This window comes from Mangifera indica, chromosome 8 (genome assembly GCF_011075055.1).
Source record: "Mangifera indica cultivar Alphonso chromosome 8, CATAS_Mindica_2.1, whole genome shotgun sequence".
Lineage (NCBI taxonomy): Eukaryota > Viridiplantae > Streptophyta > Magnoliopsida > Sapindales > Anacardiaceae > Mangifera > Mangifera indica.
The window spans coordinates 2735649-2761129 of record NC_058144.1 but is presented as its reverse complement, the minus strand read 5'-3'; the positions used below and the strand labels follow the sequence as shown (position 1 = coordinate 2761129).

Below are 25481 nucleotides of genomic sequence, written 5' to 3'. Positions count from 1 at the left end.
TTTAGTTTTCAGCTTTTTACATTCTTGCTTTATTTATGACAAACATGCAAGCTTTATACATGTAGAAGATATAAATACAGGACTCCGAAGTCATTCATTATTTGCATACTAACAAAAATTAAACCATCAGCACAATTAATTGTTTACATAAATATTGAAACTATGGTTTTTACAAATTATGAATCAGCAATGTTCTATGTCACTGTCCAAGAGAAAGCGAAGAATTCCCTCCATCAAGCAGGAGACTGGTGGAATTGTTAAAGTTTGTAAATCTCCATAAGCATTCCAACAAAAATGGGTCTTTCATTAAAATTCCTTGACATGGAAGAAGCTCAACATCGGAGAGTGTCAAATTAGTGCATGGCACAGAGTCACTGCAAGCGAAATGCATTGGTGGGCTATGAATATCGTTAAGTTCCCTTGATGTTTGAATATAGAACATCTGATACATGACTGCTAAAGTTTGGTTGGTGCAATCCTTAGTTAGGCAGTAAAATTGGTTGGGTTCCTAACGTTGTCCATGTCAATATTACTAAAAGTTATTCCTGACACAGCTCCAGAGCCCACTTGCCATGTCTATTTTCTAACTCCATTATCTAAAAATTTAATCACTGAGTCTCTAAATGTGATTTTGGAAACAAAGGCTCGGGAATTGTGGCTGCCTAGGCTCCCAATGCTGAGTAGTGGCCAAGTGAAAGAAAAAAATAATTCAAGATCAACAACATTAAAAAAAATTAGAGATTAACCAATGGGTTACCTGATTCCATGCCCAGGTCCACATGTGATGTTCTTTATGTCTACATTGTAGCAGCCTGACCCTATTGGTTCACAGTCATCGCCTAAAAAGAAGACAATGAAGAAAGAGCTTAATGAGATTGAGATTAAGGCTGTGGTAAATTAAGAATTTAGAAGATTCAAAGAGTTTGGGGTGGTTCAACCATTGGAGATGACTGAATTATATATTTGAAGGCCATTATTGTTCTCTATGTGGATCCAATCAGTGTTGGGACTCAGGGCTGGAGCTGTAATGTGAACGGATTCTACATGGACATTCTTGCATTTGTCGAATCTGAAGTTGAACTGAGGGCTATCCTTGATTCTTTGTCCTTGGACAGTCAAGTTAGAGCTCATGAAGAACCTTACGGCCTGAATAGTGAAAGCCAAAGTTAAAAGAATGCTTGAGAAATGCTTTCTAATCTAAGTTAAAAGAAAACCAAAGATAACAATTAAATTACTCTGCACTACTTACAATGGGGTTATCACATGGTCCAGGCATTGTTGTTCCATTTACTCCCTATGAAATTGATGTAGAAAATTAGTAATAATTAATTAATTAATCACAGAAATGGAAGATATTAATTTGATGATTACATTTAGTAAACTACCTTGTGGGGTTTGCAGGGCAGATCCCATCATTTCTGTCCTCTGCCATCAATTACACCACCTCCTTGTAATGACATTGAGCTGATGCTGTAGAAGACCAGCCACTGGTGCTTGCTGTTTTTTTGTGGCCAGGAGTCTGGTCCGTCAGGAGGCGAAAGAGTACCATCAACCTTCCCACACACCCCGACGAACCTATTTCAGTCTCTTTGTCATTAAGAAAATGAAAATATATATTCAACACGCCAAGCAAACATTACCTGAAACACTAAGCGACCTTGACAAGGACCCGTGAAAATTGTAGATTGAATCATGAACGTGAATCCATACGGAACAAGGATGACGGTGGAATCATTTTGGCAGGCAGTGTCCCATGCCATCTTGAACGCTTCAGTGTCATCTGTTATGCCATCACCAACAGCACCAAACTTGCGTACATAAAAAAAACCAGTTTTGTTATCATCATTTGGTGAGTCAGCGGGTGCTGAAGAAGGAGATGGAGCCCTAACATGATTATAGACATTCCCATAATTAGGTTGCCTGGCATTGTTTAGTAAAGGAGAAGGAGGGGGAGCAGTTGAGTTATTAGCATTCCCATAATTAGGTGAGCCTGAAGTCTCTGGTCAAGGAGAAGGAGCATAGATAGCATCTTCTTCTTGGGGGGAGAGGGAGAAGCAGTATAATTATAGTCATTCCCATCATTACTATAACCAGGTCTGCCATGGAATGCGTGCAGAATCTGAAAGGCTGAGTTGCTATAATATATAGTAGGAAGCACGGTTGATGTGGAAGGGGGCATTCAAAAAGTTCTGCACCTTTAATTTATCTACATTATAAATGGTTTTGATGGCAGGAACCACCCAATTCCATACATAGGTACTGGCTCTTTTTGAGAATGTAAAGTCTGCAGATGACTCTCCCATGTTCTTCTCATAACTTCCACTTTCATCGGTCCCCTATCCTTTCTTTCCAACATTCTATTCATTTTTATTATAATAACCATAACTTCAAGACCATACCACCTTGGAACATCAGATTTTAATCATAATAGAATTTATGTGAATGTCGTATTGGAATCCAATAAACTCCTAGTACTTCTTGAATAGCTTAAAGCTTATACATCTGATTCAGGGAAATGGTAAGCTGAAGGGGAGGAAAATTAACTCTGCTTCATGCACCAGTCAACTGATAATATGGGTCAGCTTACCCATGCCTTATACCCTCGCTATCTGCTTTCTACAAGCAAAGATACCAATAAATGCTACGAAGGAAAAAATCAACAAAGAGACAGATGAACATACTGATACAAAACAAATAACAGCTTCCATATTTCATTTTACACAGGCCACTAGTAGCTACATTTCTACACCGGATCATATTTTTCTGCAAGGAGCAAGCATAAACTATAAACAATTCCATCTCACAGTCCAAGGAAGGCGCACTGCCTTCTTGCATGCTCTGGGATTAGCTTCAACAGCATCTCTGCAGGCACTGACTTCAGTTCTACTCAACAGCAGGGCACCAACAATCTCATCAGGTAAGCAATAAACATGACAAAAACAGATTAATAAAATAAATCATTTCAAAAGTAGTTTATTACCATGAGGCTTAAAGTTAAATAATGGAGGAAGGAAGCGTCCATTAGGAAGGCGGGTGTTAGGATCACGTAGCTCATCAAAGAATGGATGAATCAGAGCTTCCAGCTGCAGCATATCAAAAAATTTTCATTTATTATCAAGTTTAAAGGAAAAGGGGAACATAAATTTGAACTACAAATGCAAAGGACAGTTAAGATTGAATAGAAGCAAATAGAGCAGTGTTTTGCTACACAAACAAGGGCACGTGTGCCCATTGAAACTGTACTGCAATCATAATTTTACAATGCTCGTAACACAAAATCTAGGACCACATATAATTCCAGGTAAATAACACTTATGTCTGAATCTTCTTCGCATGCTTAACAAATGATGCCACTGACCAAGCAGGCATTACATTGACCCCAAAAACACTAGTCTGAACAAAAATGAGCCTTTCATGAAAGAGAATTTTTAAATGAAAATTGACTGAAAATAAAGTATTTTTAGATGAAAATAAATTATTGAGCAATTCATAAAAGAGAATTTTTACTCACTGCTGTACTTCGGAGGTTGGGAGAGTACTGCAGTAGTCTAGAGACAAGATCCACAGCTTCTGGGGGCATGCGCTTGTGGAATACCTAAAAAACAATACAAATATTAAATACTCTTATATGGTAAAGATTTAAAAATTAGAGAAACACAAAGACGCATCCAGGATACCTTGTGCCAAGGGTGAGCTTTGATTTGGGGAAATTTAAACTCTGTGTAGTTAGGATTCATGCACTTTATCTCTTCCCTAGTTGGGGTCCCTAATACCTGCAAGAAAATAAAGAAATTGTCAAAGAAGCGGAATATATATAACAGAATAGGAGGAAGAAAAAACATGATATGCATCCAGCATGATCAAACCAAAACTCTCTTGGAGTCACTGACAGGTAAAGAAAATCTTAGACAAAATTCGGACTAACTGGATGAATATCAGCCTAATTGGATGATTTATTAACAATCATTCTAGTTAAAATTTTATTGAGAAGCCTAAGGGTTAAGAATAATCCGAATGTCCAAATTTCAACCCGCTATAAAATTCAGATATTAGCTCAACTGTTGAAATCATTGTATAGCTTTTGATGAGCTACTAATCTTTGTTGACAAGTACCTTGATAATTTCAACAAGCTGGTCTACGCCACTCTCACCAGGGAAAAGGGGCTGGCACCAAAAGAACCATATTTGTGAGTTGAATATAGAAAAAGATGGGTAATATATGAATCCAATCCTAAAGAAAAAAGCTCTCTACCTGTCCAAGGAGTAGTTCAGCCAAAACACAGCCAGCAGACCATATATCAATTGCTGTGGTGTACTCTGTCGCACCAAATATAAGTTCAGGTGCCCGGTAGTATCGAGAACATATGTAAGAAATGTTTGGTTCCCCTTTGACCTTTTCAAATTAGAACACAATCAGAACATTCAGATATCCACTGAAAAAGCATATCAATAAGTTATGATGCTTAAAGCACAAACCAAGACTTTTGCACTTCCAAAGTCACATAATTTCAGCTGGTGGGTATGTGGATTGACCTGTTACAAAGAAACCAAATTTGTATCAGCGTTAACAGAATAAAGCACCAACTTAACTAAGGTCCTAGCCAATATACCAGCAAATTTTGTGGCTTTATGTCCCTGTGGCACACTCCAATAGTGTTATGAATATAAGCTAGTGCTCTACAGATCTGCAGACACATAAGAAAAAAAAATCATGTCAGAACCAAAAGTAAAAAAGTAATAAGCATATTATAAAGCAAAATTAAGCAGCTTATAACCATACAACTAAAATATTAAACACATCATAAAAATAAATAACTAACAAAATACATGCAGTACAAACTTTACCCTACATTCTGAATGTGATATAAATGAGTGAACAGCTTTATCACATATACTGAATGAGAGTTCTCACTTGGTAAAAGTAAAGTTTCACATATATCAGCGGCATCCTTTGATTTATCTTATAATGGTGTTTGATCACCCGATGAACAGTCTCTGGCACATACTCAAGAACCAGATTTAGAAATAGTTCATTCTTTTCAGTTGTCGAAAAGAAACAGTGCTTCAGGGAAACAACATTTGGGTGGTCCAGAAGACGCATGGTTTGGAGCTCCCGGTTCTTGTACCTCTTGTCTTGAAGAACCTTCTTTATAGCAACAGTTTCACCAGTCTCTAAGCACTTGGCCTACATAACCACAGCAAGGCAGCAAAATAGGCGCTCAACTATTACAAAATCAGTTAAAACCAATCCATGACCTCCAAGTATTCAAGTACAACATGCAATCGATTTCTAGCTTACCTGGAAAACTACTCCAAAAGATCCATGCCCAACAACACGCTCAGCCATGTAGCTTATAGTCTACAATGACACGATATATAAAAGTGTAAGAAAAAGGAAATACATAACTACATAAATTAATCATCCAGAGGACGCCATAGCAGCTCAGTCAAAAATAAAATAAGGTGAACCTGCTTTGGCTGGCCATTTTTACCCCCAATAGTGGTGACAATTATGTGACCTGTCTCTGTCCCATTACCGTCAACAACAGTCGCATCCGTTTCCTGTGTACATTCAACAGCTTTCTCGTAACCACACCCAGCAAATAATCAAGAAGAAAAGATAGTGGAGATGTAAGAAGCCAAAAACAAGAAGTGTCAGTTACCTTGTCGTCCCTAATTTTCATGTCATTCATCTCCTGAGGCAACCTATCAACACCAACCGTATGTCCACCGGGGTCTCTTAATCCATAAGCAGCTACCACGCTTACTGACGCCATCAGCTAAATGGAAATGAAAAAAAAAAAAGTCTTTTGAACTCACCTTCTCCACTTGATGGAATAATTTAATAGCTCATCTGCAAAACACAAAGCAACATTAGAGCTCTGATGCAAAAGCAAATCAAATAGCAATATATCCATCCACACATCTATCAGCTGTTGAGAAGAAAAATAAAGATCTCAATGCTTATTCTAATTTAATTATTACCAATAATAACAGAGAGCAGAATTACTATACAATGCATCGGTTTTTTTTAAAATAAAAAAGAAAATCTTGATTTGACCACCCCACGAATAGAACCCTAATACACTCAACGGATCACATCCCCAAAACCCCAAAAAAGTCTTATTCTATGAATTTAAATACTCAGAGACAGTAAAATATGTTAATTTCCTTAACTTAGGCAGCATAATAAAGAGCTTGACGGGAATAAAGAATTAAAAAAAATATGCTCAAGATCAGAAAACAGGCCATCTGATTCTACAAAATAACTTAATGCGAAGGGTTTCTTAACAGCTGTTACAAAAAAAGCTTCCCTTCAATTATTTAAAATCCAAGAAAAAGATTAGTATTAGGTGTCCTCACTTACTTGTTCTTGGCTATTATCAAAAACGAGTTTTAAAAACATTAAATCAGAACCAGCGAAAGCAAATTTCCATGAAAAACTTCGAAAAGAGAAAGAAAGATCTAGAAGCAAAGATCAGCCAGATAAAAAAACATAACCAAAAAATTTCACAAAACCAGTTTTGAAAAAAATAAAAAATAAACAAAAAGAAAAGAAAGAAGAAATTACCAATGGGGTAAAGAAATTGTAGAAACAGAAGAGTAGGCGTGGGGGATCCATCAGCGAAGGATCTTTAGCAAATAGGAATACTAGTAGATGAGGATAGAGAATCTGCTATTACGTGAAATTGATTAGTTGAAAGACAGAGAGAGATTAAGGAGTAATTTTGTATATAAATAATATTATATTATTATATTATTAAATAATTAAATATAAAATAATATATTATTATTTATATATAAAATTACACACAAAAATTACCCATTTACAATTACTGGAGATTAAGTTGTTGCTTTGTCGGTCGGTGGTGACAGCCAACACATTGCCCAAATAGTGACGTCTTTGTGCGTTTGTTTAATCTCTTTATCCTACTTTTCGTAGTAACTTTTTTTTGACCGTTCAAACCTCCTTACCCACTTCTCCTCATAAATTATTATTATTATTCATATGCACAATGCAACCAAGAAAAACACAAGTAAATACATTTAAAGAACAACTAATTATTTTTTGTTCAAGAGAAAATTTAGTTGACAAAATCCGTATACAATTTTAGAAAGATTTGGATTTGTGACTGGTTAGCATCAAAGCAAAATACTTGTTTGATATGGTGGGTCAGCTCTAATGTGGGTGGATCAGTTCGAATAAAAATTCTTATCCAATAGAAAAAAAACAACTAATTTTTTTTAATTTATTTCATAATTGTATATCTTTTAATTTTAGTAGATTTTAGTTTTAGATCAGATGTTAGGTTGAATTAAAATGAGTCCCGGTGTCACATGACAACTAATAAAGTAGAGATTCTGTCATACCCAATAGTCCACGTGGATTTGTTCATCGCTTAACATTAAAAGTCTATATTTAGTTGTTATTATTTCTTACAGCCCAATACATGAATGTCAGACTCGTTGTTCAATGCTATACAGTGTTAATGATGCGCAGGATTGGGCTTCAGCCTTCAGCCTGCCTGCGTACAGTTATATAAACGGGAAATTGTTCGATCCGCCGTGTTTATTGAATTCAATTTTGATAGGTAAAAAAATATTATTTTATATTTAATTTAAAATTATTTAAAATTTAATTATCTAAGTAGAATATACCTTTCAGCCGGCCTTGCACACAGTTTTATATGATTCTGAGCAGAGCTTTGACGCAGGAGGCCATCAAGACACACACAACTTGGAGCTCGTTCTTGCATTAGAGAGCTATCGTCCAAGAGGCGTCAATGTCTAAATTAAGGTTACAAGGAAATTAAGCTGATGGCTATCGTTTCATTCAATCATTAATTGAAGCACATAGCTAGTACAAGATCATTTCAACTTGAAATTTCCCTAATCGTCTCTTTCACCTTTGCCGCTAACAGTTCTTCATTTTGGTATCTTCTATTGCAGTTTTTATGTTAATCTAAAAAACTTGTCTCAATATCCGCAGGTTAGAGGGAAAGGTAGCTATCATCACAGGAGCGGCCAGTGGAATTGGAGAAGCCGCTGCAAAACTTTTCGCTGAACACGGGGCCTTTGTTATCATCGCAGATATCCAAGATGAATTGGCAAACCAAGTAGCTGCTTCAATAGGCCCCGATAAAGCTTGTTATCGTCGTTGTGATGTGACAGACGAGAAGCAGATTGAAGAAACAGTGGCATATGCAATAGAGAAGTACGGCACCCTTGATATCATGTATAGCAATGCTGGGATCATTGGTCCCTTGGGGAGTATCCTAGACATGGAAATAGATCAATTTGACAACACCATAGCTGTAAATTTGCGGGGTTCAGTGTTAGCCGTGAAACATGCAGCACGAGCAATGGTGGCTAACAAAATTCGAGGCTCAATAATTTGCACCGGCAGTGTTGCTTCAAGTTTAGGTGGAAGTGGGCCTCATGCGTATACCATGTCAAAGCATGGTCTATTAGGTCTTGTTCGAGCAGCTGCAGGTGAGCTCGGGAGGCATGGGATCAGAGTGAACTGTGTTTCTCCTTCTATAGTTGCCACACGTCTGGGAAGTAAGGTATCAAATTTGGATCCAAGCACGATAGAAGCCATGAATGCTCAAATAGCCAACTTGAAAGGATTTGTGTTGAAGGCTGAACATGTTGCACAGACTGCACTTTTTCTTGCCTCCGACGAATCTCTTTACATAAGTGGGCACAACCTCGCTGTTGATGGGGGAGTCTCTGTTATCAGTAATATTTTGTCGACGCTCAAACGTTAATCCATCCATGTTTATTGTTTCGCATTGTCGCAATGATCTGTTGTTCTTAAATGAATCTATATATGCAGCATCAACTATCAATCATGTTCCCTTTCTTTTACATTAATACAATCTTCAAACAAACATAGTATTTTTAAAATTCTTAGATTGAGTAACAGAAGAGTGGGATTTCAAAAGCAGGAGTACAGATCAGTTTAAGATTTCTGGTAATTAAGTTTGTCTAGTTTAGTTTTGCACAAATGCAAACAAAGCTTAGCCTTTGAAATCAAAATAAAATAGGCAACATGTCAATATCAAGTGAGTCAGGCAGGCAAACAAATGGTAGTTTACGATGAGTAATCAATTTGAACACTAGTTGCAGGGAAGGAATACCTCAGCCGGCATGATGCATCTGTCTGCATGCTACGAGGAAAACTTAAAAATGGTGGAAATTAATAGGTTAAATCCAATGACCTACTATGATTTCCTCCGTCAGCCGTTCGGCTCATTCCATCCAAGGTATGCCATTCGCAATATTGCAAAGATGCAGACAATATCAATGTCACATTCATCTGTATGCACCAAGAAAAGGGAACAAGCCAGGTTGATTAAGCTGGAGTAGAGATAAGAGACTACCTTTCCAATCCAATTAATTTATAGCAGTCCTCTTCAAGAAACAGTTGTCAAAGAGCTGCATAGATGATTTCATGTCTACGCAAAGGTGAGATCAGGCTTTTTAACTGATCTTTGCTGTGGCAGTGTTGCATACTATAACCAGACATGGCTTTTTAGGTCATTTTCGATCAGCTTCAAGCGAGCTTGGGAAATATGGGATCAGATTCAGTTACATTTCACCACTTGCAGTTGCCACACCCTTGGCATTAGACGTGCACAATTCGGATCCTAACAGATGTAAGCTGTGAGTTCCTCTCTATCTAACTTAAAAGGAATAAAATTGCAGCCTAAACAAGCTGCAGATGTTAATTTCTTGTTAATTCGGCCACAAGTCGGATATCTTCTAAACCAATTTTGTTAGACAAATTTCGCAATTCCGAGCGAGGCAAGGGTCCTCTTAATTAGATGGTACATCAATTTGTTATCACTAATTTCAGGATATTCAAAGACAAATTCTTACTTAACATCACCTTTAGGCACACTAAAATTAGCCCAAATTTCAAACGAAATAAGTCCGAAGCCCATTCCCTAATCGTTTGTCATGACTGTGGATGAATGTGTTAGAGTTGATGCCCTGGCACCGATTATTTTGGATGCATCGTCTGCATGTTTGTATCTGCTGCATCATGTCAATGCATTAATGATAATGCAACTTGCTTATCTTCTCTTTGAATGTCTATTAGCGTTTGAGATAAATGTTTTTAAAATAGTAGAATCATGACAAGCGCATAAACCCTGACTTAATTTTGAAGATGCTGTGTATATATTATGTGATTATTTTATAAATGTTTGTACTCTCTATACATACATACATACATATATATATACATATATATATACATATATATACATATATACATACATATATATATACATATATATATATATATATTGTAAAAAAAAAATTATTCAAATCGGATTATTATATTGAATTGAAACTAATCATACCGAGTAATACAAGTAACCGATCTCATAACCGTTGAAGTGAATAAATTAAGAATTTGATTATGATATGTCATCAGAAGAGATTTGAACTTATATTCTCTTATACATGGAATCTTTTCTTTTACCACTCAAACTACCCATTAAGAGTTCTATAGTCTCAATATTATTCTGAACAAGAGCATAGAAAATACAATAAGGTTATCTTAATGCTAAATAGCTTTATCCAAATATGGTAACAACTCCCATGTGTTAATGTTGTTTAGTAATACGCTGGTGAAAGACATGAGTTCATATTGTCTGCATCAGTGAGCTACCAATGGATTCTATATATATGACAACTTGTTTAATGCTATTCTAATGTAGCATTTTATTTAGTTTTATTGACTATATTAAGAAATATATCAATATTATGGTAGATCGATATAGTATTTATCAATCCCAGGTATAATTAAAGATATATTGATTCATACTTTTTAATCTAAGGTTTGTGATTTTGTATTTTTTAATAAAAATTTAATATATTTTTTTTTGTCAAAAAAATCTATATCAGTCTCATTGATAAATTTAATAAAATATCAATTTATTATATGAATTTAAAACAAATTTAGAACTTTATTTACTTTTTGAGACATATACACAAACCTCACTTATTAGTTTCCTTGACACAGATTATTGATGCCGCATGTTTGTTTAATTGAAGCACAAAATTACCATCCGAACGATGGTGAAGCGACTTGGCGAGCGGGCTAGGGAATGGCCCGATGGTGGTGACCGGTCAATATTAGCTGAACCTGATAGGCTCTGAATCCAGGAATATAGAGGAGGTGCATGAACATTGAATTATGAAGCATTTTATCCAGCCAAACAGAAACCCTTTAAAAAAGGGTGTACATACACCAATCATTTGTTGTTTCACTGTTTGTAGAATGTAAAGAAGAGATATCCACTCGTGTCTACTCAATTAAAAAGCAAACATGGGTATTGAGCTTTGGTTTTGCCATCTGCTTGTTTCAGGTTCACACGGCTTTACCACTATTTGCATAAAAAATTGTAATCCATCCATCGCTATTCAAAGATATGAATTTCCACTTTGCCAATTAAGTTACTGTGGCATAAAAGATTATCTAAAACTTTTGACACACATCCCTTTTTTAAAACCACTTATCCATGCTTGCTGCCTCCACCAAAACTCCCTTCAATTTGAACCTCACAAATTATTGGCCTCTTGAATTTGTCCTTATCAATATCAATGCACACTAGACCATAAAGAGGTGAGGATAAGTTTATTTTGGTCAAATTATTTCCCCAAAGGCATTACACATTCAGCGGCTCAAAAAACAATCCTGGCTACAGCGTGCCTCCATTGCTTTTCTCAATCTAATTAAATATTTTTATTTTTAGGTCAAAAAACTTGTTCCCACCCCAGTATGCTCAACGACCTTTGTATTTCGCTATCCCTTGGATGGGTGGGAGCAGGTCTCTTGACCTAATTTTTATATGTATGGGCCTGCCGAGGAGAAATCGGACCTCTATGCTCAAATAAGAACAATAATGAAGAACCTTATACATATATATAATATTGAGATGTAACCCAGACCAAATTATAAAAGCGAAAAAATATAGTCCACAAGAACTTCCAGCGGCGCTCCTTCGTGAAGTGAACCTCAAGACCAATTAGATGGAGCAATCATTAGTTGGTGGACAACCGAATCCAGTGTTAATCAGTTACTTTATTGCTGCGTTGACTCTGTTTTTTAAATGAATAAAAAATAATAATGTTATACGAATAATTTTTATAAATAATTTTACATATAATTAAATAATTAAAAATAAAATAATATTTAATTATAAAATTATATATTATTATTATTATTTATATATAAAAGTTATGTATATATTATAATTGATAAATAAAAAGTGCAAATTATTGGATAGCATTAGGATACGATAAGAATGAGTATCAGCCGGCCAATCACTGACATCAATTAAAAACGAGTGAATCATATTTCCCCACTCAAATTTTGTCCTGACTCTTTCAATTAAAATTAAATTCAAAAACTATGATTCAATCCTCTGCCACTACCAGTATTATCATTTTAAAATTTAAAATAATTACAAATGGCTCTTCTATGCATCTTAATTAATTATATTAAACATGAGTATTTATTTATTTATTTTATTATTTTAAACATTATATAATATATATTTTATAATATAATATATATAAATAAAAAATAATATATATTATAAAATATATCAAATTAATATTATATAATAAATATATGATATGATATATAATCGATACACTTAAAAAAAAATGAATATGTAATAAAAATGTATATATGAAATTTTATATTTTTATGATTTTCTTAATATTTTCTAAAATAATGATATATTAATAAGAATTTTTTTATTATATTATTTTATAAAAATATATCATGATATAATATTTAATACATAATATAAAAATTTTATTTTTGATATAAAATATAATATGTGATTCGATTACTAAATATTAACAATTATTTTGAATAAAATCTCATTATCACTGATTTCATTATCATACAAAAATTGCTAAGAATGATAAAATTGTGCGATAAAGATGTGAAATTTGATAGAGACTAGGGAAAGACTAGGAAAAGATCAAATTCGATAAAAATTACTAAGAATATTTTTTTTTTTAATTTTCTATGCTGCAGAATTCTTAGTCCAACTTTAAAATACAACCGCGTGGTTTGGGACTAGCCATTAAAACATTGGTCAAACCAAGATTAAAAAAAATGAAAACGTTTTAATCTCAAGTGGATTTGTATTACCCAAGTTTCAACGGTGGCTGCATGTAATGTGGGGGCAAGTGGTTTTCCAAATTCACCTATGGCTAATGGAGTTTAGTAACGGTTTTTAATAAAATTTTGTATATTTATTTTAATATATAAATATATATTTAATATGTATTATTATATAATTAAATAATTTTAAATTAAAAATAAATTAATATTTAATTATATAATAAATATATATTTATATATTTAAAATATATATAATATTATTTATTTATTCATTATTAAAATTGAAGAAATAATTTTTATTTTTTTAAATTGATGTTGGGTAAAATAATCTCATTTTTGCACGTGTACACGCTTTCAACGTGGCTTCTGTGCAAACTACAGCTGTATTAAAACCCTCGTGATCTTCTAACAAACCGTCTAAATTGGGGGAGTTCGCTGCCTTCGGTTTTCTGCCGTCCTGATGCAAACTGTCACCGCGTTCACGCTAATAATACCACCAACATGTCATTTTGGAAAACATAGGGGCATTTTTGTCCATGTAATAAAACGTTTCTGCCTGTCCATCACCATCGTACCAAGCAGGAAAGAGAGAACCGTTCACAAATAGTCTCAAATTTCCATTTTCCAACCCAATTTTGACTAACTGACTTGTCCACCCTTTAAGTTTAAATAGTTCATTTTTATCCATTTATCAATACCGTTAAATTGTTTTTGTTCACTAAAATTACTAATTTGTTCAGTTTAGTATTATTATTAAACCATGCTTAATATATAACACAAACATCAATGGCTAATTTATTCTTATTTTATTAAAATTATAAAAATACTCAAAACATGAAGAAACATGATGTATATACGAAATAATAAACAATAGAGAAATCAATTTGATATATAATAACTAGTGAGAAATTGAATATCACTAATTGAAATACTTGTTTTGCATGAATAAGAAGAACATTGGAGTAGAAAGAGTTATATGGGTTGAACGCAATGATTGTAAAAGTCTTAATTTGTCAAGTTTATTGTTGTCATTTTGCTATCTACACGTTTAATAGTTTGTTGACTTTCAAATCTCAGATATATTGACTTAGATCTCATTCTTTTCTTTGGATGTTTTGTGGTGGATGAGAGATGGGTTTTTGAAAAAGAGGTTAATATGGTGTGTAAGAATATAAAATGAAAAAGAATATCGAGTAATATTGGATAATTTCACTAGAAAAACAGAAGTGGAAGGAGTCACAATGTTGTTTAAAGTTTTCTTAATCTTTTTTTCAGATAGTGTTTTCATATTTAAATATGTGATTAAATTGATGAATTATCATTTTCATTTATTACTATTTAGTCTTTGGATTTTATCAGTATCACTTCTTACAATGATATAGTTTTCATCCTTGTGGTGTATATGGAGGAGTGTATCATCCCTATCACTTGAATGGAGATAAATTAGAAAAAGATTTAAAGGGAAGAAAAAATGTAAAAGAATAAAGAAAAGAGAAAATGAAAAAAAATTGAAGTGATAATGTGATTATAAACTTTATATATTTGATAAATGTTAAGAAATTTTAAAATTTTAGAAAATTTAGACAAGATAATTTTTTTTGTCTTTCTGGTAAACCCTTTTTATTAATAAATGTTGGTGATAGGTGAGAAAATAGATTTCTCAAACTTAAACGGTAGCAAGATTATTTCATCAAAGTTTGGGTGAAAAAGAGTTTGGGCTAATGATTGATCCCTAAGTCGTTGCCAAAAAGGCTGTATACCCATAAATGCCCTAAAATACTCCAATATCTCATCCATGTCCCCCATTTGTTTTTGAAAGTCAACGTGGAAGGTACAAGAAGGGACGATTACGTCATTTTTCATGAAACAACCCTTGCAAGGGTTCAAAGGCCACACGTCAACCTAAACAGTTTCACGTGTCATCTTTTATTCTTAGTTGCGTGATCAACACGCTCCTATAGTCATATGGATTAAGAACTTACACGTGTCCTTTCGTTCTCTCACCTGTAGCCACCGCTTACCGGTTTCTCAGCCCTTCGCAATATAAACAAGTTCGAGCCGACCTGTCTTAAAGTTAGATCATTTGCGCGAAAATTATAAACACTTCGACACGAAAGTAAAAATTAGAAATTTCATTTAGTTTGGGAGGTTTAGATCTAGAAAGATTTGAAGAGGTAAATGCTTGTTGAAGATGGTAGCTGAATCAGAGGTTGTTTGTTTGCAACAGAGCGTGGATGTGTTGGATGTTAACAATTATTTTGGCAAAGGAAGCAAAATTGAAGAGATTGAAGATATTGTTACAATTACATCGCCAGTTTCTCCGCGAGCTGTGAATCAAGTTCGTATATCGGAGTCAGTTTCAACCGACTTCTCCACCTCTCAAGTGGTGAGTTTTCTACTTGGATCAGATTTTATGATTTTATTGTTTACTTTGTATCGACTGATTTAAGATGTTAATTACTCAAAGATTTGTTGGCCTCTAAGGAAGTTCAAGTATGTTGTGGATTGCAGCTTATTGCTTGATTATGTTTCTGTTCTGTTAGTTGTTCAATTTTTTGCGAATAATCTACTTAGGTTAGGTTTGGCTAAGTTTTTAACATTGGGTTGGGAAGGTTTCTTAACAAGATCTTATATTCGTGATAACGTTTTACTGGATTGAACATTTTGTGGTGCTTTGACGGACTATAAACATAATTTCATTTCTGTTTTTTTAGTATAGTTGCTGTTTGAAACATTAGTTGCCCAAGATCTCGATTCTAATCCTTATTAGTTTGAATGCTTGAACGGTTAGTTTGTTCTGGTTGTAGTAAAGTTATTTGCAAAATTGAGAACTGTTTCCTTGTTCCAGCAACAAACAAGCCTGTTAATTACTTCAGTGGTCTTTCTAAGTTAGTGATCATAAATTTGTTGTTTTGTAGTTTTCAAATGGTATACTAATGTCAGAAATCTCTCTCTCTCTCTCTCTCTCTCTCTCTTTTATTTAAAATATTAGGACATAAAATCTGCAGACAAGATTCCAGATGATCGTCTTGTAGGTACCGTCCTGCAATTTGTTCCTAGCATTCGATCTGGTAGTTTTGCTGCCATTGGACCACGAAGATACATGGAAGATGAGCATATACGAATAGATGATTTGTCATCTCACTTGGGATCCTTCTTTAAATTTCCCAAGCCAAGTGCATTTTATGGGGTAATTAAGTTTTCAGTCTTTTGTTGATACTGGATTTTAGTGATACTGTTTGAATGTAAAATTAAAGTTGTCTGTCTATCAGTTGTTCGATGGTCATGGAGGACCTGAAGCAGCAGCATATATCAGGAAAAATGTAATTAGATTTCTTTTTGAAGATGTCAACTTCCCCCAGTCATCTGAAGATGATGATGTTTTCTTGGAGGCGGTTGAGAACTCCCTTCAGAAAGCGTATCTGCTTGCCGACATGGCTTTGGCTGATGACTCCAGTGTGAGCAGCTCCTCTGGGACAACTGCACTTACTGCTTTGATATTTGGAAGGTAAATTCATTCTTCTGCACCTTGAATCATTTTGTGCACTTAACTTTAACAAACCTGCCTTTTAATTTTTCTTCTCTCTGGTTAATTGATCTTGTTCTTTGCTTTCCAGGCTTCTGATGGTCGCTAATGCTGGTGATTGTCGTGCGGTTCTCTGCCGAAAGGGAGAAGCCATTGACATGTCTCAAGACCACAGACCAATATACCCATCTGAAAGGAGGCGAGTTGAAGAATTGGGTGGTTATGTTGATGATGGGTATCTAAATGGTGTTTTATCAGTTTCCAGAGCCTTGGGTGATTGGGACATGAAATTCCCTCAAGGTTCTCCTTCACCTCTCATAGCAGAGCCAGAATTTCGGCAGATGGTTTTAACAGAAGATGATGAGTTTCTCATCATTGGATGTGATGGAATCTGGGATGTAATGTCAAGTCAGCATGCCGTAAGCCTTGTACATCGAGGACTGCAACGTCACGATAATCCTGAGCAGTGTGCCCGGGACCTTGTTATGGAGGCCTTGCGCCTCAACACATTTGACAATCTAACTGTAATAATTATATGCTTCACTTCCCTCGATCAGCGAGAGCCATCACCACCTCAACAACGGAGAACAAGGTGTTGCAGCCTGTCTCCAGAGGCCTTGTGCAGCTTGAAGAGCTTATTGGATGGCAATGCTGGCTATTGAATGTAGATATTATTTCTAAATAAAATCTCTTGATTAGGTGGGTATTCTTACTGTTTCTGGCTGCTTCAGTCAGATACTAGAAAAAGCAGCTACCAGTTTTGTAGGTGTCGATATCCCAGTTGTAATGGGTGAGTTCCGGGCTAACGTACATAGAGTGGCAGATGGCGGTGGTGTAAAATTGAGTACTAATATTTTTTCTTGTGTAAAGTCACTATGGATTGTTTTTAGTAAATAATCAAATTTCAGGGTGGCTGCCCGTTTGATGTGGTCCATTTTTATTTGTGACACGCTCTGTACGCATCATCTAAATTCAATAAAAGCTCTTTACATTTCTGTTCTATCTTCTTGCTTCAAAAGCTGTAACTGCTGGTATCCAGAAGGCATCGAGTTAATTGATTTTTGTTACATGGGAAGGCGCCAGGGAGGTCTGAACAATCTCCATAACCTCCGTGTCTCATGGAATCTGGTCTGCAAACCCCCTGTAGATTGACTTCATAAGAGTTCAATTAGACTTAGACGCGCAAGGACTCTCGTACTAGAAGGAACCTTTTTTTCCACTTGAATTTATTTCAATTGTTATTTTGATCTAGTAGCAGATCGGGGACAAGACGCAGCTGTATGAGCCAGAAGTTTTAACATTTTGATTTCTCTGGGTCTCTGGGGAATGACAAAAGGCGATGATGACAACTAAATGTCAGTCTAAAGAGCTGCCATTGGTCCAAAAATTTGATGGTAACTCCAAAGTTTTAAGATAAAACAAATTATATGAAGCCTTGGTAACTATTCATTTAAAAACATTGCAGACATAAGTTAAAAAAAAAAAGTTATAATTCAAAAGGGGGAAAAGTATCCACATCAAAAGAATTAGACACAATATGGAACCTGAAAGTTTAATTACCCAATTGAGGCCATCATATCATAAATGGAGTTTTTCTAATAGCTTCTCGCAACTTTTGCAAAACGTTCCAAACCCCTTCTGAGTAAGCTTTCTAAAAAAGGTTGAAGTGCCTGAAAATATTCAAAAGAGAGATGCATGATGCATGCATGCCACATCAAAATGTTTAAGAGCACTACTAACTGGAGAAAAATAGATTACTTTTCTGCTTTGCAACTAAATACAACGACAGAAAGAAAAAGAATTTAATTTTTTCCACTATTTCTTTCCAAGATAATAAGTTAGGTGTCTTCCATTATCAAGATCCACAATAGATTGTAAATTGAAGGTGAGAAAACTTACAGATGCAACTGGAAATAGAAGTTGAGGAACCTCATATGAAACAGTTAGCTGTAATAGAAAAATATAATTTGTAATTGCCCAGCTTAATGGAGAAAAGAGATAAGAGAAAATGTTTCCTTTCCTATAAGTCTCAGAGCTGTGTCCATTGTTTTATTTTTCATTTTTATCTTTTTTTCACTCCCCTAGGCATAGTATGAAGAAAAATGAAAATGTGTGGTCACACTAAATTAAATGAATTTGAGCTCCTGAATGTCCATAAGTGTAGTTAACCGTGGAAAGTAATCATTGATGTGTTTAAAAGAAATTCAAGTTCCTACTAAATCAACATGGTATACAACACCAATATTTTCAGAAATGGGCCTCACCTCTACTATGCATGATGAAGGACCTTTTGGAAAAAACCGAACAGCACCTCTGTCATTAGACATATCAATTTATCAAGATTCTGATTTTAATTTGTGCGAACTGAAATATCAATATTCAAACATAAAAGATATTAATATACATATATCATATACATCATATTGATGACTTGTTTTTGCAAGAGAAAAACTTGGAGAACTCAGACAAGTGTAGCAATGCTTCATTCATGCTATATTGAGCCAATAATATTCCAGATGCAAATGCCAGATCACAAGCAATCTGAAGATATAAAAGGTGATATTATCTTGACAAAGGGTTCTAAGAAATTGCAATTTAATTCATAGATCTATTTTCCATTCAAAGTAGAACACCACTCTATTTATATGAACAATAAAAATGGGATTACGTGACTCTACATCTCTGGCACAAAGCATTCCAATTTGATCATATCAAAAAGAGCCTTTACAATTGCTTGAAGATAATAATAGTAAATGGTTATGTACAAGTCCAGCTGCTAGCCTTCGATATGATCTCTTGATACCTCATGTTTCTTATATACATGCCATAATTTCCAGAAGAATTCCATACTGATATATGAAGTTGTATTTCTCTATCCATATTGAAAAAAATTAAAAAAAAAAAGAAAAGGCAAGCCCATACATCTCTTCTAATTCAAAAAATATTCAACAAGATGTACTTCAGTTACATGAACAAGCCCCTGTCTACATTCCCCATAGTTTGCTCCAGCAGAGGGTAAACATTTTAAACCTAAAAAGTAAACATTTTGCTGGAATCTAGCCAAGAAGATTTTGAGATACAAATGCATTATTAAGCAGCTTGCAAAAGAATGATGGTCTGTTAATATGCCCCATTTTCAACATCAGTTTCCAAATTTTCTTCAATACTTGCTGAATTTAATCTAACATCTATCACTACATATCTTTACACATAATCTTTAATTTGTTATAAGCTACTTAAATTATGCAAGCACATCTACAAATTTATGAATCATAGCCAGCAATAGAAGAATGCAAGAGAACATCCAACATTGGATGGATTCTATATTATAGTCACAAATCTGAAGTCATGATTGCAAATTGTAAGTTTTTGCACAGGAATGCATTCTAGTTACCTATTAGGAAGACCTTCTAGAGATCTCCAATGAATTTTCTGATTTGGGATGGGCTGCAAGTAATAAATTAAAGCATAGTTTGTCAGAAAGATTAAAAGAAATTCAAATAAAAGAATTAAAAATAAATGGGCTTAATATGCAGCAATGGTCACCTGCAAATTTCTAGCAAGCCAAGAGTATTCAATATCACGGCCAAAAGCCTTGTACTTCAAAGACCATTGTGATAAGTTTGGCTTGTCTTCCAATACCTATTATAGCACAGGACTATTGTAAACCAATCATCTATTTTCTCCTGGTGCGAAAAACTAAATCTGAAAAAATATAACTCAATTGACATGAACTCTATATGGTACACACTCCTCATGAAACACATAAGTTTGATCAAAAGTTACAATTTTTGAATCTTTATGCAGTCAATAATTGCCTGATTAATCGGGCACTCACATAAAAGCAAAAAAAAAAAAGTAAGGCAAAAAAGTGAAGTAAGGAGGCACCTTTACAGAAGAAATAAATGGCATCCAACGAGGAATGGCCTCGCGGTCAGAGTAACAATTATAAGCTACCGAAACCGGCACATCAATTTCAGTCCGTACCCTGCATTCAATTTGGCCATAACTTGTCGAAACTGGTAACATTCATTAAACTGAAAAAAGGGGGGAAAAGCAAAAACAAAGAAGGAGAATTACGTGCAATCCTGCCACACCATGACAGGAGAAGAAAAGGGTTTAGAGGGAGTGAAGAAGGAATTGCGCTGGAAATTGACGGATCCATATGGAACTCTTAAAAATAATACTTGATTAAGAGATGCTGGCTTCGACAAACAAGAGTTTCTGTAAGTGGGTACTGGCAACGAGTTAAAGAAAATCAGGCTTTTGTTTGGCGGCAACAGGTGAGTGAGACCGAGACTCACTGAGTTGGGAGTTGAAATAAAGCCAAATGCCACTGCAGACATACTCCGCTAGTAAAAATTACGATAGAATGACGACTTCACTGATGGTCTCAACATAACACATATATTAGCGGGCTGTGATGATATAAAAGACAGACCAATCAAACGCCCGCCTGATGTTTGGACGACATTTGCTCTGCTTTTTAAGATGGAACGACGAGTCGTATATATGTTTTACAATGTAGCCTGATAGCACAAGGATCATATTCATGGCCGAAATTGGAGGGGTTTGCTGGAAGTCACAATAGCTGCAGTTACTTCATACAATCCAAATGAAGAATCTAGGACTAGTTGGTCTATTTCGCAAGGAAGAAAACCAAATTATATCGACGTTTAAATCTCAAATTTATCTGTAAACCAAATTATATATTGTACATATGCTATGATGGAGTCCTTGGAGCCACTCGCAGACCTGGATCCATGAGGATGGATTATTGTCTAAACTGCAAGTAAATTATTAATATTCCAAACTGCAAATACATATACTTTGTTTATCCAGATGGATTAACAAACATTAAATAGAGTCCTAACTCATTTGCTATCAGTAACATCAAAATCATCTTAACCATGACCAGCATCTACTGCCCAGCTGGTAATTGCATGAAATTCTTCCTGGGCAATCCCCAAACTGGATAAATACTTCTTATCTGCAGGAAGCCGAAAGACCGATGGTCAGCCCATTATGAAATCATCTCTGCAAAGCTGACCAGCAGATTTATTATGCATTTAAACACCGTAACAATAAATTAATTGTGTAGTGTTTCCATTAGTTAGTAGTTTTATTATATAAACAGACATTTTTAAGGCAGGAAAAGTTAAGTACTTATGTAGTGTTTCCAATGGCAAAGATGTGGGATGTTGCTATTGTAAGATCCCTCCTGTGGTGTTTACCACTGCACTGTTCAACAATTTCTTGATTCACCTGTCTGGCCAGGCAACATCTTAGAGTCAAATCTGCAGCAAGCATGTACCATATAGAACACAGAAAAATATGAATAAGGTCAGTGACAAATAAGGTATGGCTGATTATAACATGTAATGCTTGATTACAAGCTTCATAATCAAATTAATGATGTGTTAATTACCTGTTGCAGGACCACAGAAACGTTTACCAATAGCCACATAAAGAACTCCCCTTAAAGACTCAACAGCATTCAAGTTCAGATCCTCAACTGTGTATGTGGGATTTCATAATGTAACAAGTGAAAAAGAAAGAATTAGTAAAGACATACATGCCATGTACATTTGAAAAAAAAAAAAAACATGCAAACAAACTGCATCACAGATGGATGCATAAAAAAGTGGCAATGTTTGGTCTACACAAAGTAAACTGCTAATATGAGGATTATTGATTATGAAAAGAATTCATTACTTCAGGATGTCGCAGCAGTAGCACTAGCACTAGCACTTCAACTAAAACTCATGTTTAGTAAAGCTAATGTGAAAATAAAATGCATTGAGACCTCACAAAGAAAGGATAAATCACACTTAGGATAGGATCCTAGAAAGCCTTACTGTCAATTCTCAAGAGCTCAAGTGTGAATCTCTCTTTCTGTCGCAAGGATAGATCAGCCTGGGAGTAGCAAAAGTATAAGCATAACATAACATATTATTAAATAACCACTAACAAAGTTTCAATGAGCTCAAGAACACACCAAATAGCAATCAATATACCCAAGTTAATAATTCGAATGTCAACTGACCTTCAACTTATATGTAACACCCGGATTCAGGTAAGTCAGTAAACTTCACTTCTAAAATTACCCCTAAAGTAGATGTTATAACTTATTGTTTAAAAAAATTGCAAAAAGAATTATAAAAAACTACTAAATGAGTAATAATTTTCAAATGGGGTAAAATGCTCATTTTAGAAGGAATTAAGGGACAAAGTGGGAACGAAAATTGAATGACATACTTGAAATTATACGGTGGTGCTAAGGGTTTTTGGTATTTGGCTAAGGACAAAATAGTCATTTATGAAAAAGGTTAAGGGCAAATTGATCCAATAGGCTTATAAAAATATCAATTATTCATCTTCTTCTTCATTTAGCCGAGAGCCTCCACCATTTTAACTAAACTTTTCCCTTAAGCAAAATTCATCCAAAAACCTAGCTAAATCACCTAATTTTCAGTGCCTCCAATTATAAAAAGTGTAGATCTATCAATTCTGGTCAGTTCTAAGGTAAGAAATTTAATTTTTGAGAGATGTCAAGTTTAGGGTTTTGATGGATAATTATATTTTCGGTTATTTAAGGTTGTCAGGAAGAAAAAAAGAAGGTGAATAAGCTTAAATCACCTATTTAGCAAAGAAAATGTAAGAATTTCATACTTGAAGTAAATTTGAGTTAGGTTATTTAAATAACCTTTACTTATATAAGTGTGTAAGGTATTAGAATTAAGGTGATTTATGCTTAAATGGATAAAGAAATTCATTAGGATTCAGGATGTAATTTTGGCCATAAGGGTATTTTAGACATTTCATATTCTTAGGGTTAGCCTTGTGGATTTTGGTGTTGATTTAAGGTGATTTTGGTGTTAAAGGAAAACAAAATAAAGAGAAGGAAACCAACTTGCAAATATTTGGCTCGAAACAAGGTAAGGGAATCATTCTTGATATGTTGCATATTTTAGGCTTTTGGTTCCTTGGATCTATGTTATAAATGATGATTTTGAAGTTGAAGAATATTGTTTTGCCATTTGGGATGTCTATGTGTGTTATTTTGTTTTAGAAAACATCTTTTGGGTTCCCAAAATCATACTCTGATACCAACTTATAACATCCCCCTCTAGAAATACTACCCACCAAAATCACCTTAAATCAACACCAAAATCCACAAAGCTAACCCTAGGAATATGAAATGTCTAAAATACTCTTATGGCCAAAATTACATCCTGAATCATAATGAATTTCTTTATCCATTTAAGCATAAATCACCTTAATTCTAATATCTTACACACTTATATAAGTAAAGGTTATTTAAATAACCTAACTCAAATTTACTTCAAGTATGTAAAGTATGAAATTCTTACCTTTTCTTTGCTAAATAGGTGATTTAAGTTTATTCACCTTCTTTTCTTCTTCCTGGCAACCTTAAATAACCAAAAATATAATTATCCATCAAAACCTTAAACTTGACATCTCTCAAAAATTAAATTTCTTACCTTAGAACTGACCAGAATTGATAGATCTACACTTTTTATAACTGGAGGCACTGGAAATTAGGTGATTTAGCTAGGTTTTTGGATGAATTTTGCTTAAGGGAAAAGTTTAGTTAAAATGGTGGAGGCTCTCGGCTAAATGAAGAAGAAGATGAATAATTGATATTTTTATAAGCCTATTGGACCAATTTGCCCTTAACATTTTTCATAAATGACTATTTTGTCTTTAGCCAAATACCAAAAACCCTTAGCACCACCATATAATTTCAAGTGTGTCATTCAATTTTCGTTCCCACTTTGTCCCTTAATTCCTTCTAAAATGACCATTTTACCCCCTTTGAAAATTATTGCTCATTTAGTAGTTTTTTATAATTCTTTTTGCAATTTCTTTAAACAATAAGTTATAAAATCAACTTTAGGGGTAATTTTGAAAGTGGAGTTTACTGACTTACCTGAATCCAGGTGTTACATTTTTTTTATAAGCCTATTGGACCAATTTGCCCTTAACCTTTTTCATAAATAACTATTTTGTCCTTAGCCAAATACCAAAAACCCTTAGCACCACCATATAATTTCAAGTGTGACATTCAATTTTCATTCCCACTTTGTCCCTTAATTCCTTCTAAAATGACTATTTTACCTCTTTTGAAAATTATTGCTCATTTAGTAGTTTTTTATAATTCTTTTTGCAATTTCTTTAAACAATAAGTTATAAAATCAACTTTAGGGGTAATTTTGGAAGTGAAGTTTACTGACTTACCTGAATCCGGGTGTTACATTATACAACTTTCTTTCAACCAGGAAGACCCTCTAGGTGCCATAACAATCTACAAGCATTTGTGTCAAGTACCATCTCCCAGCCCCAAATTCAACCACTGCAGGTCTTTCTTAAGAATCTCGAACCATTCCAACAGAGTTCGTCCATACCCCAAATTCTTCCAAGTTCCCTAGAATTGATGCCTGTTGCAGAATGTGTTTCTCCTGAAATGGTAATTTCCTGCCAACAATCAATTTATCCCACAAATTCCAACGACCCCAACTTAAAATAAAAGGCCTAATTCAACTTCTTTACCTGTCTACTTCTCCCTTAATCCAAAAATTGCAAGCTACAGGTATCTTTAAGTGATTCCTTTATATCATTACATATTAAATCATGAACTGACTCAATCTTTTTAACAAAATTACAGAATTCAGGAACAGTCAGGCTATAAACAGTATTTCTCTTCATTTCAGAGGTTACATTATCGTCAACTGTGGTGGTATTGTTCAGCTTCATCTTCTTTTCCAGCATTGA

At 34.4% G+C, this 25481-nt stretch overlaps 4 protein-coding genes and 1 pseudogene across 7 annotated transcripts; 2 read left to right on the top strand and 3 right to left on the bottom strand.

The window, feature by feature from the left end:
- LOC123222939 lies at positions 1–2003 on the bottom strand (annotated as a pseudogene).
- Positions 2004–2530: 527 nt separating this feature from the next.
- LOC123222937 (shaggy-related protein kinase alpha-like) lies at positions 2531–6728 on the bottom strand. The gene is made up of 13 exons (XM_044645966.1): positions 6572–6728; positions 5664–5854; positions 5470–5562; positions 5300–5359; positions 4913–5185; positions 4611–4685; positions 4477–4533; positions 4253–4393; positions 4114–4164; positions 3678–3773; positions 3512–3595; positions 2981–3083; positions 2531–2883 (listed from the first exon to the last, which is right to left on the bottom strand). The coding sequence occupies exons 2-13, from the start codon at positions 5775–5777 to the stop codon at positions 2801–2803; spliced, it is 1230 nt and encodes a 409-aa protein (XP_044501901.1). The 5' UTR covers positions 5778–5854; positions 6572–6728; the 3' UTR covers positions 2531–2800.
- A 982-nt stretch (positions 6729–7710) lies between these two features.
- LOC123222938 (short-chain dehydrogenase reductase 3b-like) lies at positions 7711–8866 on the top strand. Its single transcript, XM_044645967.1, has 2 exons — positions 7711–7798; positions 7991–8866. The coding sequence occupies exons 1-2, from the start codon at positions 7785–7787 to the stop codon at positions 8769–8771; spliced, it is 795 nt and encodes a 264-aa protein (XP_044501902.1). The 5' UTR covers positions 7711–7784; the 3' UTR covers positions 8772–8866.
- Positions 8867–15152: 6286 nt separating this feature from the next.
- LOC123224378 (probable protein phosphatase 2C 49) lies at positions 15153–17687 on the top strand. The gene is made up of 4 exons (XM_044648014.1): positions 15153–15545; positions 16152–16349; positions 16432–16667; positions 16777–17687. Exons 1-4 carry the CDS (start codon positions 15351–15353, stop codon positions 17345–17347), a joined length of 1200 nt encoding a protein of 399 aa, XP_044503949.1. The 5' UTR covers positions 15153–15350; the 3' UTR covers positions 17348–17687.
- A 421-nt stretch (positions 17688–18108) lies between these two features.
- On the bottom strand, positions 18109–24100 carry LOC123224380. Of its 4 annotated transcripts, none has more exons than XM_044648019.1 (11): positions 24059–24100; positions 22544–22601; positions 22114–22200; positions 21852–21982; positions 20766–21675; positions 20574–20673; positions 20232–20327; positions 20080–20132; positions 18950–18998; positions 18585–18632; positions 18109–18355 (listed from the first exon to the last, which is right to left on the bottom strand). In XM_044648019.1, the coding sequence occupies exons 5-11, from the start codon at positions 21029–21031 to the stop codon at positions 18281–18283; spliced, it is 687 nt and encodes a 228-aa protein (XP_044503954.1). In that variant the 5' UTR covers positions 21032–21675; positions 21852–21982; positions 22114–22200; positions 22544–22601; positions 24059–24100; the 3' UTR covers positions 18109–18280. The 4 variants fall into 4 exon arrangements, with proteins under 4 accessions (XP_044503954.1, XP_044503953.1, XP_044503955.1 ...); XM_044648018.1 differs by lacking the exon at positions 24059–24100 and adding an exon at positions 22732–23364 and having other exon boundaries at positions 20766–21730; XM_044648020.1 differs by lacking the exon at positions 24059–24100 and adding an exon at positions 22732–23364 and having other exon boundaries at positions 20766–21722.
- Between the last annotated feature and the right edge of the window lie 1381 nt (positions 24101–25481).

Bases quoted from the DNA above. Each gene is read 5' to 3' on its own strand.
- LOC123222937 (XM_044645966.1), bottom strand. From the start codon at position 5,777: ATGGCGTCAGTAAGCGTGGTAGCTGCTTATGGATTAAGAGACCCCGGT. The intron at 5,186-5,299 runs GTAAGCTAGAAA...GTGGTTATGTAG, and splicing joins CTTTTGGAGTAGTTTTCCAG to GCCAAGTGCTTAGAGACTGG. The intron at 4,686-4,912 runs GTGAGAACTCTC...ATGTGTCTGCAG, and splicing joins TGAAACTTTACTTTTACCAA to ATCTGTAGAGCACTAGCTTA.
- LOC123224378 (XM_044648014.1), top strand. From the start codon at position 15,351: ATGGTAGCTGAATCAGAGGTTGTTTGTTTGCAACAGAGCGTGGATGTG. The intron at 15,546-16,151 runs GTGAGTTTTCTA...TTAAAATATTAG, and splicing joins ACTTCTCCACCTCTCAAGTG to GACATAAAATCTGCAGACAA. The intron at 16,668-16,776 runs GTAAATTCATTC...TTTGCTTTCCAG, and splicing joins ACTGCTTTGATATTTGGAAG to GCTTCTGATGGTCGCTAATG.
- LOC123224380 (XM_044648019.1), bottom strand. From the start codon at position 21,031: ATGTCTGCAGTGGCATTTGGCTTTATTTCAACTCCCAACTCAGTGAGT. The intron at 20,133-20,231 runs GTGACCATTGCT...TATTACTTGCAG, and splicing joins GGCTTGCTAGAAATTTGCAG to CCCATCCCAAATCAGAAAAT. The intron at 18,356-18,584 runs GTAAGTTTTCTC...GAATATTTTCAG, and splicing joins TTCTATTTCCAGTTGCATCT to GCACTTCAACCTTTTTTAGA.